We start from the raw sequence: 18,325 nt of genomic DNA on the forward strand, positions 1-18,325 counted from the left end.
CATCAGGAGAGGTTTTGGGAAAGCCAAGGTGCCATCGCTGGAGAAACAGACTACAACCAAAAACCACTTCCAAGTTTTACTTTTCCATCTTACTTTATTTCACTTTTTCTAGAAAATTCCTCCATAGTTCCACAAATTTAACAAAAAGTTTAAAATTCAGGACAAACAATCCTGTAACGTATTACAAACATGAGTTTTGTTTTTTGTTTTTTTTTAATTTTTTAAATCTTGCAGTTAGTCTTGGCTCAGCTGCATTTCTTCCAGCTGAGTGAAGAACTCATCTCCCAACACAACTTTTAAAATCCTCAAGTGACGAGGTATTTAATACCTCGGCTCTAGGCAGAAATACAATTAAAAATTCTCTAGAAGTTGAAGTACTTACATTTTTCTTTAGGAGTGCAAACTCATCTTGTCAGTTTTTGATGGCTATTCCACGCCCCAGGAAAGCAACACCCATTTGGGTCCTTTGAGCACTAATTAACACCTTAATTGGTCCCAGGTGCACCGGGGGTGTCACAGCATCACCGGGAGCACCTGGGGGAGCAGGGAGGAGCCTCATCCGAGCAGAGCTGGCTCTGGCACATCCCCAATGGAAAACTGTGGAACCAAAGCTGCTCAGGGCTCTGCTCGGGCAGGACAGCCTCCAGAAGGGACGTTCAAACCTCCCTCACCATCAAACACGGTCCAAGATCTGACAAAAAAACTGCTTCTGGATTGTTGCATCAATTGCTTGGCTCGTTGTGATGCTCCCACCGCACCCCACGATCCCACGGGTGGCAGAGTCATTGCACTTCCATGGATTCAGCCTGACCTCAGCCAGCCTCGCTCCCTCCGTGGCCGAAATTCCTCTGCTGGCCTTTGCAGCCAACCAGCCTTCCTTTCCTCTTTTTTTTTTTTAAACTTTTTTAATAGTACATGTCAGTAATCAAAGCCTCAAGGCTTAACACATCGCAGACCAGGACCCCAGGAAAATGCTCCTGACCCCTCTTTTCCCCTCGGATCTGGCAGCCAAGGACAGAGGAGGAGCCGAGTCCTGATCCCACCTCCAACACGATTCAAACGCTGACACTCGGGAAGCCCTCGGGCTGCCCAGCACCTTTGTCTGTGCCAGCAGCAACGCCACGAAGGGCATGGAAAAGTAACAAGAGTCCTGTCCATTTTCCTTGGAAAAACCATTATGGCTACAAGTCAATTTTGGATTCTTTTTTTGTTTTTCTTCCTTTTTTTAACAACGCAAGCTACTACACATCCTCGAGGACCTGAAGCAATGCCCACGGCAGCACTGCCCCCTCCTTCCTAGAGTACAATAATCCATCCATGCTCTCAAGAGTGACACAAGAACAAACACTTTATCCACAAAAACCTGTACACGGCATGTTCAGAACAGCGTTCAGCCAGCCTAGAGGGAATCTACACAGGGAACTCCAAGGGGACACAAGATGAGGCCCAAACGTGACATTGTTTGCAGAGTCATTCCTCCTGTGCTCCCCGACGCTACCACATACCCCAAAAAACATCAACTCTGTAGAACAACTAAGTACTTGCAAAAAACCTTTTAGTAACAAATCAGCATGTGCACACAATGGAGAGGAACTATTGCTGGGGAACAATCCTACCTCGGGGTTTCAGGGGGATTATAAACAGTCTAAAAAAATCCATGTGTAAAATACTTCTTATAAAAACCAAACAAAATCCCTATCAATGCTCAGCAAGACTTCACCAACAAAGTCACTTCCAGGACAGGACGATGCCATGGTGCTGCCAGCCACGCTTGGACTGGCTGGGAGCTGTGACCACAGGGGTGACAGAAGGGGCAGGAGGGAGGTGGCACCTCCAGTCCCTCAGAAGGGGCAGCTCTGGAGGCTGTGGGCAGTCTGGAAGTGCTGTGAGAAGGAGCTGTGGGAGGAGGGACCTGGGTGGAGAGGGCAGCAAAGACCTTGGGGGAGCTGGGGCTCAGCCTGGCCACCCCCACTGCTCTGGGGACAGGACAATGTCACCAACCCCACCCAGCACGGTGGTGCCAGGGTGCCCAGAGTGGGCACAGAGCTGCCTCCCCTGGCAATGCCCCACGGAGACACGAGGAGCTCGCAGTAGCCACCCACAGGCTGTGACTGCTGTCCTCCACCGTGGACATCCCCCTGCCACCTCCTCCTCTGCCCACTGCCCTCCACCTTCTCTGGGCTTTCCATCCAGCCCTGGCATCGTCCAGCAAGAAAGGAAACAGCTGAGATCTCTGGCGTGACAGGGTTTGCACCTGGCATGAGCTTGAACTTCCATATATATATATATATGTATATATATACAAACACACATATATATATATATACACACACACACACAACACATGAAAGGTGGTACAAGGACAAAATTAATGGGAATCGGGTCAACATGACCCAACTCAAACAAGCTTATCATCATATTGCCACTTCAGTTGATTAGTTGCAACATTTCCATGATAAAGAAAGGGGGAACCCAAAACAAGGGACAGCAAACCTGGAGCGGTGCAACCCTCCCTGAGCAGAGGGGCTCCCCAGCACCGCTGCTCCCACACTGCCTGTGCCCCACATTTGGCAAAAGCTTTCCACACCCCTCGGAAAAACAAGCAGCTCCTGGGAAAATACTGAATTTAGGGACCAGGAGTGTAACACAGCTTTGAGGAAGGCACTGGGATTTGCCCATGCCAACCTGGACAACACTTGGAGGTCAATACTAGTTTAACTAGAAATCAGAAATGTAGGGAAGGGTCTGGATTAGTGTTTCTGTTTCCTGCCTTTTCCTGCACAGGCAGTGGGGCGGGAGAGGGAGGAGGGAACAAACCCCTGACTCCACTTTGTGTTTTCCATCAGCGTCTCCCAGGCATGTCCAAAGATTTAAGTTCTCCCTTGTTTTGGTTTTCCCAAAGTACAGCCACTACTATAGGGGCCACTGTAAGGAGATTCCTCTTTGAGAACACAGAACAAAACCAATCACGTGTTTTGGCAAAGTTATCAAACACTGACAAATGGAAAAGACGATGAGTGAGCTCCTCCTGGAGCACGGGGTGCCTGGAGGTTGCTGTCCAGCTTCCTTACACTACAAATTGTCCACAAGAGGCATTGAACAAACGAGTCAAATCTTATTAAGCGCCTTCCCCTGCCAGAGCCATTTAAAAAACAACAGAAAAACACACCCTTAAGATCATAAGACCCAACTAGGCCCTTCTTATACATACAGTACATACATATATATAATATATATATATAAAATATACAGCTTACAGTTTTGGAGTCCTATTACAGTTAAAGCAGACTGAAAGGAGTGGGACTTTGTTTCGGAGCTCAGATCAAAAAACAAGACATCTCCAAAGCCCAGCAGGAGACAGCAGGTTCCAGAGGCCTTCTCACCGAGCACAGTGTCCCTGCAGGGAGCTGAGGGTTCTGTCCCCACCGGGAGCCACGTTACCGAGCTGGTGGGTGATCCCAGCTGGAATGCAGCTGGAATCCATCCCCTCTCCTCTGCAGCAGACCAGCAGGACCCCGGGGAGCCTCCTGTGTCCCCAGTCACCCGGGCAGCTTTGTGAAAGCCACCGTGACCCACACAGTGCAGAGCGGGAGGGCTCTGCATTCCGGAGCTCTCCGCAGGCTGGTCCCGAGCTTCAGGGGAAAGGAACAGCATCCACACTTCTGCAGATCTCAGAGACGCCTGGGAAATGTGCTCTGGAAACACAGTTGCTCGAAGGGAAACCGAAAAGGTCGCGCTGTGCAGCCTAAGTGCAGCACGCCTGCTCTGCCGGGGGGGACAGGCTCAGCAAGGCGGGCGCTGGTTTGAAGCCTACAAGAAAAGTGCAGCTGGCTGAGCATTCCTAGAGCATGGCTGTTCTCTAAGGCAGTGCTTCTTCGGGTGAGGCAGGAGGATAAGAAGGCCTAGTTCCATGGGGTGGTTTCCTGGTACCAATGAAGGGATCTCTGGTTGAAGAGCAGAGCCAGCTTGCCAGGCCCAGCGTCATGTGGCCACGGCCTCCAGGTAGCTCTGCAGCTTGCGGACGGTGGTCTCATCCAGGGAGAAGAGGTCAAAGTCAAAGGTTGTGTTGGTGACGTTGAAATGCCCGGTTTCCTCAATGAGATTCACGATCTGGACACAGGGGGATGCATGTGAGGATAGCACAGAGGGCAGCAGGGACAGAGAGCCTGTCCAGGCCTTTCCCACCCCTTTCGAACAGCCTTGGAGAGGAGAATGGCTCACAACAGCAAGGGAATCCTCTCCCAGAAAAGCAAACCAGCTCCTCCTGCCTGCCTGACCAGCTCAGTCTGGACAGTGATGTGGGTATGTTCCTGTCTTTTTAATCATAAAATTACAAAATATCCTGAGCTAGAAGGGATCCACAAGGATCATTGATCCAAGCCCTGGCCCTGCACAGACACCCAACAATCCCACCCTGGGCATCCCTGGCAGCATTGTCCAAACACTCCTGGAGCTCTGGCAGCCTTGGGGCAGGGACCATTCCCTGGGGAGCCTGGGCAGTGCCCCAGCAGCCTCTGGGGGAAGAACCTTTCTCTGAGATCATCCCAAGCCTGACCCAGCTCCAGCCATTCCCTGGGCTCCTGTCCCTGTCCCAGAGCAGAGCTCAGCCCCTGCCCCACCAGCTCCCCTCAGGATGAAGCTGTCAATCAGCCCAAGCTGTCCATCAGCCCAAGCTGTTAATCAGCCCAGGAGATCCCAGGTTTGGCATTGCTGCCAGGGAAGATGCCCACACCACACTCCTGTATCATTTCCAGTAAAAACATCACATGCACAGCTGATGTTTTCCTTCCCATATCTCTGCTCTCAAAGCCAAGCAGAAGCTCTCTGGAAGGCTCTGGCTGAAGCCCCTGGACACCCAGACCCCCAGGGGACACAGGGAAGGGCTCTGTACCTGCTGGAGCACATTGCGCTCCCGTAGTGCCATGAGTCGCCTGTGGAGCTCCACCAGCTCATCCGTGTAGGCCTGTGCAGGAGCAGGGACACAAACAGGGACACTGCAGTGGGTGAAGGATGACAAAGGGACCTCCCCAGTGAGGATCTTGAGGCCCTTTCAGACATTCCCAATTTTTCCCTAGTTTTTTACTGCCTCCTCCTCCTTGTCAAGTACTGAGAGACTGAAGACTTCTTAACTATACGAGGTCTGAAGGACATTTTATTTTTAATTTAATGACAGCCATACCTGTAACCACCTCCAAGAACTGGGCAGAACCTTCAAGGACCTCAGTGAGGTGAAGTTCACCTTGGTGACCCTCAGGGTGAACTCCTCATCAGTGAGTTTTACTAATTAACTCCAAATTACCTGAAAACACCTGCATCAGTGACCAGCACCCCAGCAAGCTGCTGAGCAATGATTTGTATTTAGGTAAGGAAAAATTCTTGGGAGTGCACTGTATTCCCAGGTAGTTTTACCTACACCACAACAGGAAATGAAGGATTGTTCACAGGCTCAACATGTTCATTGTTCTTAGGTTTGGTTTTTTTTTTTTTTTTATTTTAGTTTTATTTAGACAGCCAACAACAGGTCTGTATCAGTAGAACTGAACTCATTAAAGTAATTTATGGAATCAGTGAATCACAGAATGGACACTGCTCTGTTCTCCCTGGAGGCAATAAAGGAGGAATTTCATTGAACAAACAAAGGTTCCAGCTACACCTGCAAAGCAGAGCATCAAATAATCTTTAATTTATAAGATCAAAGCCAGAAGAAACTGCCTTTTAATGAAGTGCCCCAGCACTGCAGCAGTGACCAGGCCATTGGTTCAGCCAAAGGGCAAACAAATATGACAATTTCACATTTTGCCTATGACCACAACCTGGGGCTTCAGCTCTTTAATGTACACAATTTCTGCAGCGTCACTCTCCAAAGTGTCCTTTGCACATCTGGTTTTTGTTAAACTCAAGCTTTTACCCTGCTGAGACAGAACAATGAACAGGCTGGGCTGATCCAGGTGGTTTTGTGCACAGTGAGGCCCAACAGTTCTGTGACACTCAACTCCTCAAACACAGAATCCTGGAATGGTTGGGGTTGGAAAGGACCTTAAATCCAATCCAGTCCAATCCAATCCTGCCATGGCAGGGACATCTTCCACTATCCCAGGCTGCTCCAAGCTCTGTCCTACCTGGCCTTGGACACTGCCAGGGATCCAGGGGCAGCCACAGCTGCTCTGGGCACCCTGTGCCAGGGCCTCAGCACCCTCACAGGGAACAATTCCTTCCCCATATCCCATCTCTCCCTGCCCTCTGGCAGTGGGAAACCATTCCCATGTGCTGTCCCTCCAGGCCCACATGACAGAGCCCTCTCCACAGGACACACCTTGTCATACGTTCCCTTCTTCAGGATCTTCTCTGGCTTGTTACAAGACTCTGGGCTTTTCCTTCCAGATGCCTGAGGGAAAAAGAAACCAACAACAGGACCAAAATTAGCTCAGCAAACCCGGGGGTGTCACAGCAGAGAGCTGAAAAGGAAGGAATCACCTGTCTGCTGAGGACAGGAACAGGGAAAATCTGCTGCAAGTGAGAATTCCCAGTGCAGGAAGCAGGAGAGGTGGGAAGCAGAGCTGTGGGAAGGTGGGAATTCATACCTTGTTGTTTGCTGGGGGCAGCTTCTGCCCTGCAGGTGGCTCCCGGCTGGGCGGGCAGGAGTCGGCGCTGTTGTCACTGTCACTGTCACTGAGGCTCAGTCTGAAAAACCACAGCACAGAATGAGCATCAGCAGGGACAGACACTCAGCAGCTGCCAGCTGAATCACACAGAGCTCAGTGAAATTCTCTTCTTTATCACAGACTAGTGCATTGGCTGGGAGAATGGGGCACTGGAATCCCTTTTTTCCCAGCTGATGTCACCTTGCATTCCCTGGGCAGGCACCAGTTCAACTCTGTCACACACAAATCCCTTAGAACAACTGAGCACCACTTGATTGTCACAAACAGTAACTGTTCAGTTCAGGAATTCCTCCCAAAGTCACCAAGTAGCTGCATGAGAGGCTCAACAACACTCCCACAGGCAAAAAATGCATTTAGTGCTACTGCTGTGACATCTAAGATTTTCTATTCATTCTCATTCTCCTTTTGGCCCTACAGGTATGGCAGGGATCCTACCTGTGATGAACTTGAAAACTTGGTTATTCTCTAAAGGTCTACAAAAATACCCTTCAAAGTCTCCCCAGTCCTGTTTAGTTGATGATGACAAGTGCAATAATGGACATTTGTTTGTTTGTTTTGGTAAACACCTGCAGCATTTCCAATTTGCAGCTGCTCTTTGGGCCAAGCATTTAGGTTCAGGTATTCACTTAGACTCCAGGTTTGGGCTATAACAGCATTTCCTGAGGGCAAAAGGATGAAATTCAGTATTTCCCAGGACAGAGGCAGGAAACAGCTGTAAGTGAGTCCCAGAGGAGTTGAGCAGCTGACACAGGGTGGGCAGAGAGTGACTCCTGAGCCCTGTCAGTCCCAGAGCAGCACTCCCTGCCTGTCCCCCACACATCCCTAATCTCTGCAGATCAAAGGTATCACACTCTGCAGAGATCTGAGGGTCACAGTTAGGTGACTGTGTGAAGGGGCTCAGTCACTGACACCTGCCAGCTCAGCCCAGCACCTCCCAGTGCCTTGCCCTCTTTGGGCTCCTCAGCCAACTCTGCTGTCACCAGCTCTGTGTCCCACCCTGTGCTGAGTGACTCCACACATCTGCCCTTCCTCCCCTCTCACACAGAGCCCTTTGGTTGCTCCCTGCAAAGGGAGGGTACCCAAAAATCCCAAATGCAGAGGGCAAGGAGCCAAACAACCACGAGTGCTCCGGATTTGTTACCACCTGGAATCCCGGCTGACGGGGTTGGCTTTGACTGCTGCCTCCTCCCCGGAGGAGCTGTCGTCATCATCCGACTCCTCCGACTGCAGATCCTCCACCATGGAGCGCAGGGGGCCTGGGGGCACAGGGAGAAGGGAATTCAGCACCAGGACACAGCCAGCAAAACCCCACCCCAGCCCCTGGATCTAAACTGAGACACGTCCTGATTCCCAGGGAGATGGTACTGGGAAAGGACAGCCAAAGCTAAAGCAGAGCTGACAAACTTTACAACTCCTTCATCCCCTCCCAGTCCTCCCCTCCCTTCCCAAATGAGAACAAAAGGACACATTTTTCATGGTGTGGGGCTGATTTAAATGTCACTTGAGACAGTAGCAGCACAGCTTTTGCTGCAGTTAGAACATTTACTATTGCCAGTTTCTCTCTCTGGGTTATCAGTGGAGGCATCTGAGAAAGGAGCTGTTACACACTGGCAAAGTGATGAATGGCACATTTATAATTCTTAATAAAACATAGATGAGATTGGAGGAGAACTGTTCTGGTGATTCTACAGATCAGGCACTAGCAAGACATTTATAAACCGAGGCAGAAACCAAAGCCAAAAGGAAAAGAACCAAATCCAGAGGGATTCCCTACTCATAAATTAGCTGCCAAAAGAAGAAAAATACTTGTTCATGATGTTATGACATTATTGCCTTTTCTTGCTGAAGCATCACGGCTCCAACACATGGCTGCATGCAAGAAACTGTATTATTATGGTGCTGGAAAAGCAGATTTAATTCTCTTGAGCCTTTTAAGGTTACACAAGGAAGGTTTTAACAAACTATTTCTTGCAACACACCTTGACTGTGGTTCTGAGATGGCTCGAAGTCAGAGTCAGAGCTGGAGTCGGAGCTGGAGCTGGAGTTGGAAGGGCTGGACTGGACAGACTTAACCCCCCATAAAAGGGAAAAAAAGAAAAAGAATCTTAATCTTTCTAATCCAGAAAACCAGAGCACAAAGCACTGTGAGACAGGAGCATTTGAGCACTCTACAACATCACCCATCACTGAATGCAGTTCTTGGGATTACAGAAACAATGAAATGTGAGGTGAATAAAAACGTTTATGAAGTCTGGCAGGATGTAGCTCAGCACTGCTGGGAGCAATACCAAAGGCTCCACCAAACCCCTTCACACCACAAGGTTCAAACCCCCAGCTGATGATATGGAGCATCTGAAAAACATCTCAGTGAAAATGCACTGCTTTTGAAGTGTGACAGGTGACCAGCACAGAACCCACAATTACCTAAGCCCTCTTAAAAAGTCTATTTATTGTACCCACTCAGGTTCCCCCTGAACACTTCACTAAACATGGAATCACAGATTCATAGAATGGTTTGGGTTGGAAAGGACCTTAAAGATGATTTAGTCCAACCCACTATCCCAGGTTGCTCCAAACCTGTCCAACCTGGCCTTGGACACTTCCAGGGATCCAGGGGCAGCCACAGCTGCTCTGGGCACTCTGTGCTCCTCAGAGGGAACAATTCCTTCCCAATATCCAATCTAACCCTACTCTCTGTCAATTTGAAGCCACTGCTCCTCGTCCTGTCACTCCATGCCCTTACAAACAGTTTGTCTTTCCTGCAGGCTCCCTTCAGGCAATGAAAGGCCACAATTGGGTCACCCCAAAGCTTCTCTTCTCCAATGAACAATCCCAATTCTCCCAGCCTTTCCTCACAGACATGGAGAGATGTCTATCCCAATCAATCATGTGACTCCAAAACTAATTCTAAATTATTATTATTATACCCTAAACCCAGCTGTTTCTCCATCAGTTTGAGTGATCTGCTGTACTGGCTCCACTTAATTGTGAAAACATAACAGAGACCAGCTCAACCCTTGTGAGCCAAACTCCTCTGCCAGCACAGGGCAGAAATACCAGGAGTATCCTATGCAGTGAGAGCGAGTGAAGAGTAAATGAACTGCGGGTAACAGCAGCACCCAGGAAGGAATTTTGGGTGATATCTGTGTTTTTAACCATAAATCAGCACTCGCTTGCAATAGCCTTGGGGACCACCAGAGAGCAGCAGAGGCCGCAGCAACTCCCTCTTGTCCCCAAACAGATCCCAAAATCCCCTTAAAACGTTTTATTTGGTACTCAGGCAGGTTCTAGTCTAAAATTTTCAAAGTACTGTAATATCTTGCCTTTTAAAAAAGTAATTCCGTGAAAATCAGCATTTCAGTTTCACTGTTTTGTTCCTAGGAATCCACTTGTTACTAGTGCTGCCAAATCCTGATGCTGGAAGAATCCCACATTCCCATCAACTTTATTACAGGAAGGGTTAATACTACAAAAACCTTGTGACAGGCACAAAAGGCACATTGGCAGCTTTGGCAATTGATAAATGGAAGTGGCAGCAGAAAGTTTCATTCCAATACCATCCCTCTTTATAATCCCTGTGCCTGATTCCCCACCTTGTCCCCAGCCCAGAGCTCTGAGTGCCACAGCCAGACCTTCCTTGGACACCATGGGGACTCCAAACCTCCCTGGGGAGCCCCTGCCAATGCCTGACCACCCTTTCCATGACGAAATTGCTCCTGATATCCAAGCTAAACCTCCCCTGGCCTGAGGCTGTTCCCTCTCCTCCTGTCCCTGTTCCCTGGGAGCACAGCCTGAACCCCCCCCCCGGCTGTCCCCTCCTGTCAGGAGTTGTGCAGAGCCACAAGGTCCCCCTGAGCCTCCTTTTCTCCAGGCTGAGCTCCTTTCCCAGCTCCCTCAGCTGCTCCTGGTGCTTCAGCCCCTTCCCCAGCTCCATTCCATTTCCTGGACACACTCCAGCCCCTCAGTGTCCTTCTTGTCATGAGGGGCCAGAACTGGACACAGCACTCGAGGTGTGGCCTCAGCAGTGCCAGCACAAAGGGACAAATCCCTGCCCTGGGCCTGCTGGCCACACCATCACCCAGGTATTGGCAAGAGTTCCATCTACTCCACTATAGGAAGGAGGAAAATGTGTCAAAGAGGGTATTACAACCTTTGGGAAGGGTTCAGGAGTGAAGAATAATTTAACAATTCCTCTATCAGATCTATTGCCACATTGCAGCAGCCCTGGCTGTTTAGGGAAATTCTACCATGGAAGTGGAGAGCATGGTTGTCCAGAGCAGCTGTGGCTGCCCCTGGATCCCTGGAAATGTCCAAGGATAGGCTGAATGGGGCTTGGAACACCCTGGGACAGTGGAAGGTGTCCCTGCCCATGGCAGGAGATGGAGTGGGATGTTCTTCAAGGTCCCTTCCAACCCAAACCATTCTGGGATTTCATGAATATTTTCAAGCTAAGGGAGCACAGCTCTTGTGTCTGACCCACAGCTCCCATTCCTGGTAATCTGCAGATCTTCCCTTAAAACGACTTAACAGGACCTAAGCAGCAGAAGGTGGAGATAACCCACACCTCCTTTTGCCATTAACCCAGCAGCTCTTTCAGCCAGAGGAGGATGCAGCTGGACATGCTCTGTGTGCTCTGTGACTGTCACTGGGATGTGACCAAAGCACACGCCGACAATGGCAAAAAGCAACGCTGCCTCCCATCCCTGCCTCTCCCTTTTGTCAGCACTGAGGCAGCCAAGCATGAGGCCAGCTCAGGGAACTGGACTGCATGGGGAAAGAAAAAAAAAAAAAGTAGAAAAACCCCAGAAAGGACAAGTAATTTCCAGCAGGAGCTGAAACAGCAGGAGAAACTCCTTCATCTTGCTGCAGAATCCCCCCCTGAGCTCACAGAGCAGGAGCACAAATGGGAGCAGGGCTGCTCTTCTGCACAGCAGCCAAGATGTCAGCTGGGAGCCACCGTGGAGCTGCAGCCCTGGAGCTGTTGCACAACCCTTGGCTGCAGCAGCAGAGCTGATTTAAGAGTTTCCGGGCCCTGCTCCACCTCCAGCTGCTCCCTCGCTTTAGTGCTGTGGCTCCCACCCGGCTCCACGAGCAGCTGTGCCAGGAGAAACCCCGCAGCAGCAGTGCTGGGAGCAGGGAGATCCCCCCAGGGGACAGCAGGAGCTCCAGCAGCCCGTGAGCTGTGCCAGGGCATCATGCAGCTGTGCCCCGGGGGTTCAGGTTCCACAGAAACCTAAGCTGGTGGGAGTGGCAGCTGCCACCGTGCCCTGTCTGTCACCTCGAGTGTCCCTGCCCTCCCCAAATGCTGCTGTCCAGCACCCAACAGACACAGGAGCTGGAGCAAGGCAGGACACACAGGGACAGGACATGCTGAGGCCCCAGTGCCACAGGCTGTGCTTTCAGGGACAGCTTACACGATCAGCTTACACTGCCCAGCACTGCCAGGGCATGGGGACACCTCAGGGATAAGGAAGGACACTCTGGGATCAGCAAGGACACAGTTTGTAGTGAGGGCTGTGGGTCTGGAATTGAGATGAGGGAATGGAGATCTGGAATTGCTGCATACTGCTGCACTTTGGGTAAAAGGCTGCAAGTGGGGAGGAACTGCCTCTTAATGCCCAAAATACAAATTTAATCCATCTGGGAAATAAAGTCATGGAATCCTGGAATGGTTTGGGTGGGGAGGGACCTTAAAGCTCATCTTGTGCCACCCTCTGCCATGGCAGGGACACGTTCCACTATCCCAGCCCCATCCAACCTGGCCTTGGACACTTCCAGGGATGTCACTTCTCTGCAGAGTGGAATTAACACTTCCCCAGTAAACTCTTCCACTGGGAATCCTGCAGAAAAAAACTCTTCCTGACAAACACATCAATATTTGCTGTACCACTGTGCTGATTAAATCATAACACAAACTGTCCCTAGAAAATTAATCTCAATAAACTAAATCTTTCTAAGATTGGTCAGGAAGAACCAGTTCCAGATTCCCATGATATTATCCTGTGAACCCTTATTACAAGATATATAGCTTTTTATAACAAATACACAAGTGAAAAGTAGCAAGAGTTTGGATTTGTCTGTCCCCTCCTACATTTTTTTGCCTTCTTTTGGAAAACACTTTTTAGAAAACAGAGGATGAGGAATGTTCTCAGTTGTAAAAAGGAAAAAAATATTTAGACAGCTGTTAAAAATAGTAGCACAAGAATATGATTTGTTTTATGTTTCACAACACAACTTATTTAGATTTAGTGGCATGTGGTTGTATTTTGAGCTTCAGCCAATGGCACATTTCTTACAGCCCATGGCAGGAAGAGGGGCTTTATTTACATTTTAATACTGGGTTTTTTTCATTACCAAAACTGAAATGATTTCCTCCTTTTCTGAAGTAAAATCACATTCAAAAATATTGTTATCATAAGCAGGCAGAAAGCATGTATGCCCTATAGCTCTGCAGATGTCACTGCAAGGGATGAGTGAGAGACCATAACCCTTAACTCTGACTTTTACAGACTTAAACCCTGCCTGCAAATAAATCCCAATAGAAGTTTGTATCTGAAACATGAGCTAAACCACACAGGAGGAACAATTAATATTGACTGGAGTTTCAAAGAAGAATTTTACTTGAGATACAACCCAGCCTAAGCATTTCCCAATCTGCTTCTCGATCTTCTCTGAGAGAGTATTTTTAACATCTTTTTCAGGCAGGGATATAACATCATCCTTCCAAACTCTGGTAAAGGATAAATCCCTACTCACCTCTGACTTGAAAGAAGTTTCATCCTCTGAGTTTGACTCCTCCATTTCCACGGGCTTTTTGATCTCCTTGGCCTCGCTCTCAGATTTTACCTTCTCCACTTTGGCATTGATCTTCTCCTTGGTTTGTTTCTTCTCTGGATATGAGGAAGACGAGGTTCTGGGAGATGTCCCCAGGATATTCTTCACCCCTTTGGAGCTACTCTTTTTTTGTTTTTTGGCACTAGGCTTTGGTGACTCCACGTTGGAGGGCCTCTTGCTGGAAGACTTTAACTCCGGCTGTGGCCCCCCCTTTGGAGAAGTGTTCTCCAGTTTGGTCTCCTTCACGGCCAGTTTTGGTTCCTTGAAAGCAGCTTTTGGAGGTGCCTTCTCCTCCTTAGGCAGTTTGTTCTCAGTTGGTTTTCTGGAGGAGTCCTTCAAAGGCTTGTTCTGCTCTCTCTCAAGGTCTTTGGAGGAGTTTTTGCTCTCAGAGTCTTTCCTGGGCCTCTCCCTGTGCTCCTTGGTTACTTTATGTGGCTTGGATGCTTTGCTACTTTCCTTGTTTGCATCCTAAAATTCAGCAACAGAAACATGCAAGCTGGGTATGAAATGGAAGCTCTGCACAGAATGATAAAATACATCCTCATAAATCACATGCAAATGTTTGTTTCATGCAAAAACCCACCCCCAGATGCCCAGGTAAACATCCACATTTCCCTCAAGCTGATGGACACAAACTGACAGCAGCCACTTCAACATTTAGGAAAGGATGGAACATGTTCCTCTTCCTTTCCAGGGTCTTTCAAAGGTCTAGAAACATCTCTACATATTGAATTCAGATTTCATCTGAATGCAAACACAGATGCACCTCTGAGGGCACCCTGGAGGAAGGGGAGCAGGAGAATGTTGTCTCTTTACCAACTGGCAATTTTCACCAGAGTTTATCTCAGAGCCCTTTATTTCTCTGCTGTCTCCTGTGTCTTCCAGTGCTTAATTCCTGACCAAAATTAAATCAGCCACTAACAGGTAAGTCATCTTCACTCCGTTTCATAACATCAGAAGGCATAACTGAAGAGCCAGAGTGTTGAGAGCCCTGAAGAACACAGCTATCAGAATTGAATTACACTGGAAAATGAATTGTTGTTAATACCTGTGACTGTTCAGCCTGATAAAGTGCATGTAATCTGCTCCAAAACACATTGCTTGGGGATTGTTTCTCCCATGTAGGATTATACAAAAATAGCTTCAGTACATAAGGGAAAAAAAGAAAAAACTTGAGGTTCTTTCAAAGCCTCAAGAACTGGCTACTGCTGGATGCAAACATCAAATCTGGAAAGCACCAGTTTGACCAAGTGAAGCATATTTGATGTTCTTTCCAGCACTGCCCTGAGGACAGAGGAAGGGCTGACTTTCCACTCAGCCTTCCTGCCAAGAGATGCAGGAACTGAGAGTACAGCTGGGCATGGCAGACAGTGAGAGAGAGAGCCACAGAATCCATGCTCAGCATCCAGGCTACAACCACAACAATCAGAGAGGATTTCATCCACCTTTAAGGAAGATACAATTCACCAAAAATTCCCAGTCTTGCACATTTAATTTTCTTTTCAAAACTTCCCTGGAGAGAAGTCGATCAGATCATAAAAAAAAGCCTCCTAAAGGCTGGGAAGTTCCAGACCATTAACTACTGAACTGCAGAGTACAAGGAGGTTCAGAATTAGCAGCAGCCAGGAACAGCTGCTGAACAAGCTCTCAGCAGCCTGGCCTGAAAGACTCCTTCACCTCGGGCTGACCCAAAAGTGTGCTTGCACTGACCTTTGACCCATGGGAGGGTTTGGTCTTCTTGGGATCAGAGAAGGCAGAGAGAGGTATCGTGGGCAGCATCGGATAATCGGGACTTGGCCTTGAAACAGTCTCTGCTCCCTCTGGCATCACCATTACCTGGGAATAAAGAGGAGGAAAATTATGTCTGCACAAAGTCTCACGGACTATTAACTATTAACACATGATTATGTTAAGCCACTTGCTCAATTAACACACTACTATTCATATTTTCAGTGGGTTTTTTCCCCTCCCCTCCTTGAAGGCCATAAAAAGATATTGTCTATGGAATGCTTGGTTTCAAGGCAACTCCTCAAAGACAGAGTATTAAACGCACAAAAACTGAAAGGCAGCAGTGCAATATCGAGTGTCTTTCCCAAAGGGAATGCCAATATTCTGAGCACAGGCAGGCAATAAAGCTCTGGACAAGAACTGTGTGTTCTGTTGCAAATGCTCTTCCCCTGAAAAAGGGTAGGGAGATAAATCTGGAAGGAATGAGCAAGACTTCCTCGCTTTAGGAGAAGCTGAATTCACTCCTTCAGGGGGAAAAAGGAAAAAAGCAGATCTTGGGTGTCTCCCTTCACAAAATCTTAACACCAAGCACTGAGCTTCATGGAACAATTCTCTTACCATCTCCCCTATTTTGTCAAAATAATTCTGTGGAAAATTTCCACCAGAGAAAGGGCATCAAAAATGATTAACAGCTGAAACACCTCAGTACACAAGGACTACAATAATGTACTGTGAAAATCCTGGAGAGCAGAAGATGTTCCAGCCATCCTAGGGCTGAAATGAGCACCTTTTTCTCTCTGTGCCCAATACAGAAAAGCACTGGCAAACTGAGGATCAGGAATAATTTGGATTGGAAGGGACTTTAAAGCTCATCTTATTCCACCCCTTGTCATGGGCAGGGACACCTTCCACTATCCCAGGCTGCTCCATGCCCTGTCCAACGTGGCCTTGACATCCTCTGGCTTATTAAAAATCTCTTGCACTTTGTGGCCTGGATTGATTTACCCAGATCCTGCAGTCATTTCAGGATCATCCTTAAGTCAACCACTACTTACTACCTTCTCAGATGGAAGAGTTCAGCTACTGCAGCAACCCATACCTCACGGGGCCTTCAAAAGAGTATCTATGTTTTTCCTCCTCACACTCTGTATTGTCAAACTTTTCAGCAATTTTTATTATCTAAGCCATAAGTAGCTGAGGCCAGGTTTAGAGGTCATTGAATGACTAGGAAGCACTAACTGTTAAGCTAAAAAAAAAAAAGAGCAAGGGATAGTTTGGAAGTCATCTCTTTCCTTGAGCTTTTCTGTACTGAGCCAGCTCCTGGCACCAGGAAGGTCACAGGTAACTGCAGCTGCCTGACTGACAGCCTGCAATAACCACAGCAGATCTCACCTTCCAGAGGTGTTCAGTGCTTTGATATTAATGCTCACATTTAAATTGAAAAGTGAACTGTCACCAATCACACACCAACAATGGCTTTGTTCTGCTTCAGGTGCTGCAGTCCTATGACCACGAGTCAAAAACTGGTTTGGTCATCTTACAAATGAATGTAGAAAACTGCTTGAAGCCTGCTGGGCTAAAAGAAACCTCAGAGCAAAACGAGCTGACTCCTTTTAGGATCCCAAATTGGGCACTTACCCCTCCAGCCCTGATGAGTTTGCGCCTGAATTCCTTGGTGGGGTTGTTGAAAGTCAGTTTCTCACAACGAAGGTGGTTCACAGGTGGATTTCCCTCCAGATTGAGGAACAGGTCATATGTGAAACAAACCTTTTTGGGCTCCTCCTAAAAACAAGAAAGGCTTTGGAAAACTGGAAGAAGCTTGGCAAGCACAGTAAGTCTGGGGATCCAAACAGTCACTCCTGAAAATCCCAAATAAACCACTAAGTATTGCATTCATGGAGTTTTTCACCATGAGATCAGAGAGCTGGAAATTAAACTATTTGTGCTGGTGTTCATCAGGAACTTGGGCATGAGGCTTCTCACTGCAAAAGCAATGCATGGACACAGATTTTGCCTGAAAATTATGTTTAAAGCTGTTCAAGTCTCCCCAGAAAAGCAGATTCACAAGCTTTATGCACCACTCTGTTTTCACCAAAATTCAGATCCTATCTCCTTTGGGAAGCACCTCTAAGTATCAATATTAAGTAAAGCATAATCCTTTTTCAGAGAAGGAACAACTTCTGAACTCCCAGGATCTCTGCAGGCACTGAGAAAAGATTAAACGCAACGGGAAAAGGATGGCTTGGTTTGCAAAATCCTTTTCAATATGCATATTGCAGAGGCTGAATGGGAAGATATCCCAGGCTTTTGAACTTTCCAAGGGCACTTTCACCCAAGCAATCCGGAGTTTGTATGCCTGGTGGGGGGATCATCTGCGCCTCACTGCTTCTGTTCCACCTGCTGCGTTTGCAGCACAGAAGGGAAGAAATCCCCCTCTTTCCCTTCCCCCCAGCAAACTGCAAATATAATTCTTGTGTATTACAAACACCGTCAGGAAACCGCCTGGTGTTCTCTTGCATTTTGCATTTCCAAGCTGGAAATTCGATGTGGCGAGAGAGGCTGTGCTGGGAAGCCCAGCGAGGCTGGCAGTGCCCTGCGTATTTCCATGAATGCATCCCGCATGCCTCATTCCCTGCGCAGCACCGAGCAGCTGCACAGCAGTCTTTTCCAGAATTCCCCTCCAGCAGCTCCATTTCCTGGTGCAGTGGCACTGCTGGATGGGAACAGGCGCTGCAGGCTCCCAGCCCCAGCCGTGAGATTTGCTGAAAACAGGTTGAAATGGCTTCAGACCACCCTGGGTCCTGCTGTTTGCTCCAGAGGCCATTCCCTGGACAAGCTACACTTCTAATAATACAAAGGGTGGTAGCTACACCTGGTTTACATCAAAATCAGTACCCTGAGCTCATCTGGGAGTTGAGCCCTTGGGTCCTCACCCCCAAATGGGGTCGGGCAGACATCAACAGTCTCAGATTAATGTACTGCCAACACCAGGTCTTCAGACCCTCTTTTGGGAAAGGTCCTGAAGAATCCACACACTCCTGAAAGGAGTCTACTAAAACAGATAAATGGGAGGAAAAAGAAAAATCCTTGCGAAATACACT

At 48.2% G+C, this 18,325-nt stretch overlaps 1 protein-coding gene across 4 annotated transcripts in view; it reads right to left on the reverse strand.

Moving 5' to 3' along the window:
* Positions 1-74: 74 nt before the first annotated feature.
* Positions 75-18,325, reverse strand: part of MLLT1 (MLLT1 super elongation complex subunit) — a 32,513-nt gene continuing 14,262 nt past the window's right edge. For 2 of the 4 annotated variants that reach the window (XM_085040504.1, XM_085040502.1), the window contains exons 4-12: positions 16,863-17,006; positions 15,207-15,332; positions 13,418-13,964; positions 8,642-8,737; positions 7,807-7,918; positions 6,582-6,681; positions 6,314-6,385; positions 4,892-4,963; positions 75-4,110 (exon numbers count right to left, since the gene is read on the reverse strand). In XM_085040504.1, the coding sequence (XP_084896630.1) occupies positions 3,982-4,110; positions 4,892-4,963; positions 6,314-6,385; positions 6,582-6,681; positions 7,807-7,918; positions 8,642-8,737; positions 13,418-13,964; positions 15,207-15,332; positions 16,863-17,006 (1,398 nt within the window). In that variant the 3' untranslated portion in view covers positions 75-3,981. The remainder of the gene's footprint in view (positions 4,111-4,891; positions 4,964-6,313; positions 6,386-6,581; positions 6,682-7,806; positions 7,919-8,641; positions 8,738-13,417; positions 13,965-15,206; positions 15,333-16,862; positions 17,007-18,325) is intronic. The other 2 variants (XM_085040505.1, XM_085040503.1) reach the window with 1 other exon arrangement.

Source organism: Lichenostomus cassidix, chromosome 28 (assembly GCF_008360975.1).
Source record: "Lichenostomus cassidix isolate B80296 chromosome 28, HeHo_3.0, whole genome shotgun sequence".
NCBI classification, from domain to species: Eukaryota; Metazoa; Chordata; class Aves; order Passeriformes; family Meliphagidae; genus Lichenostomus; species Lichenostomus cassidix.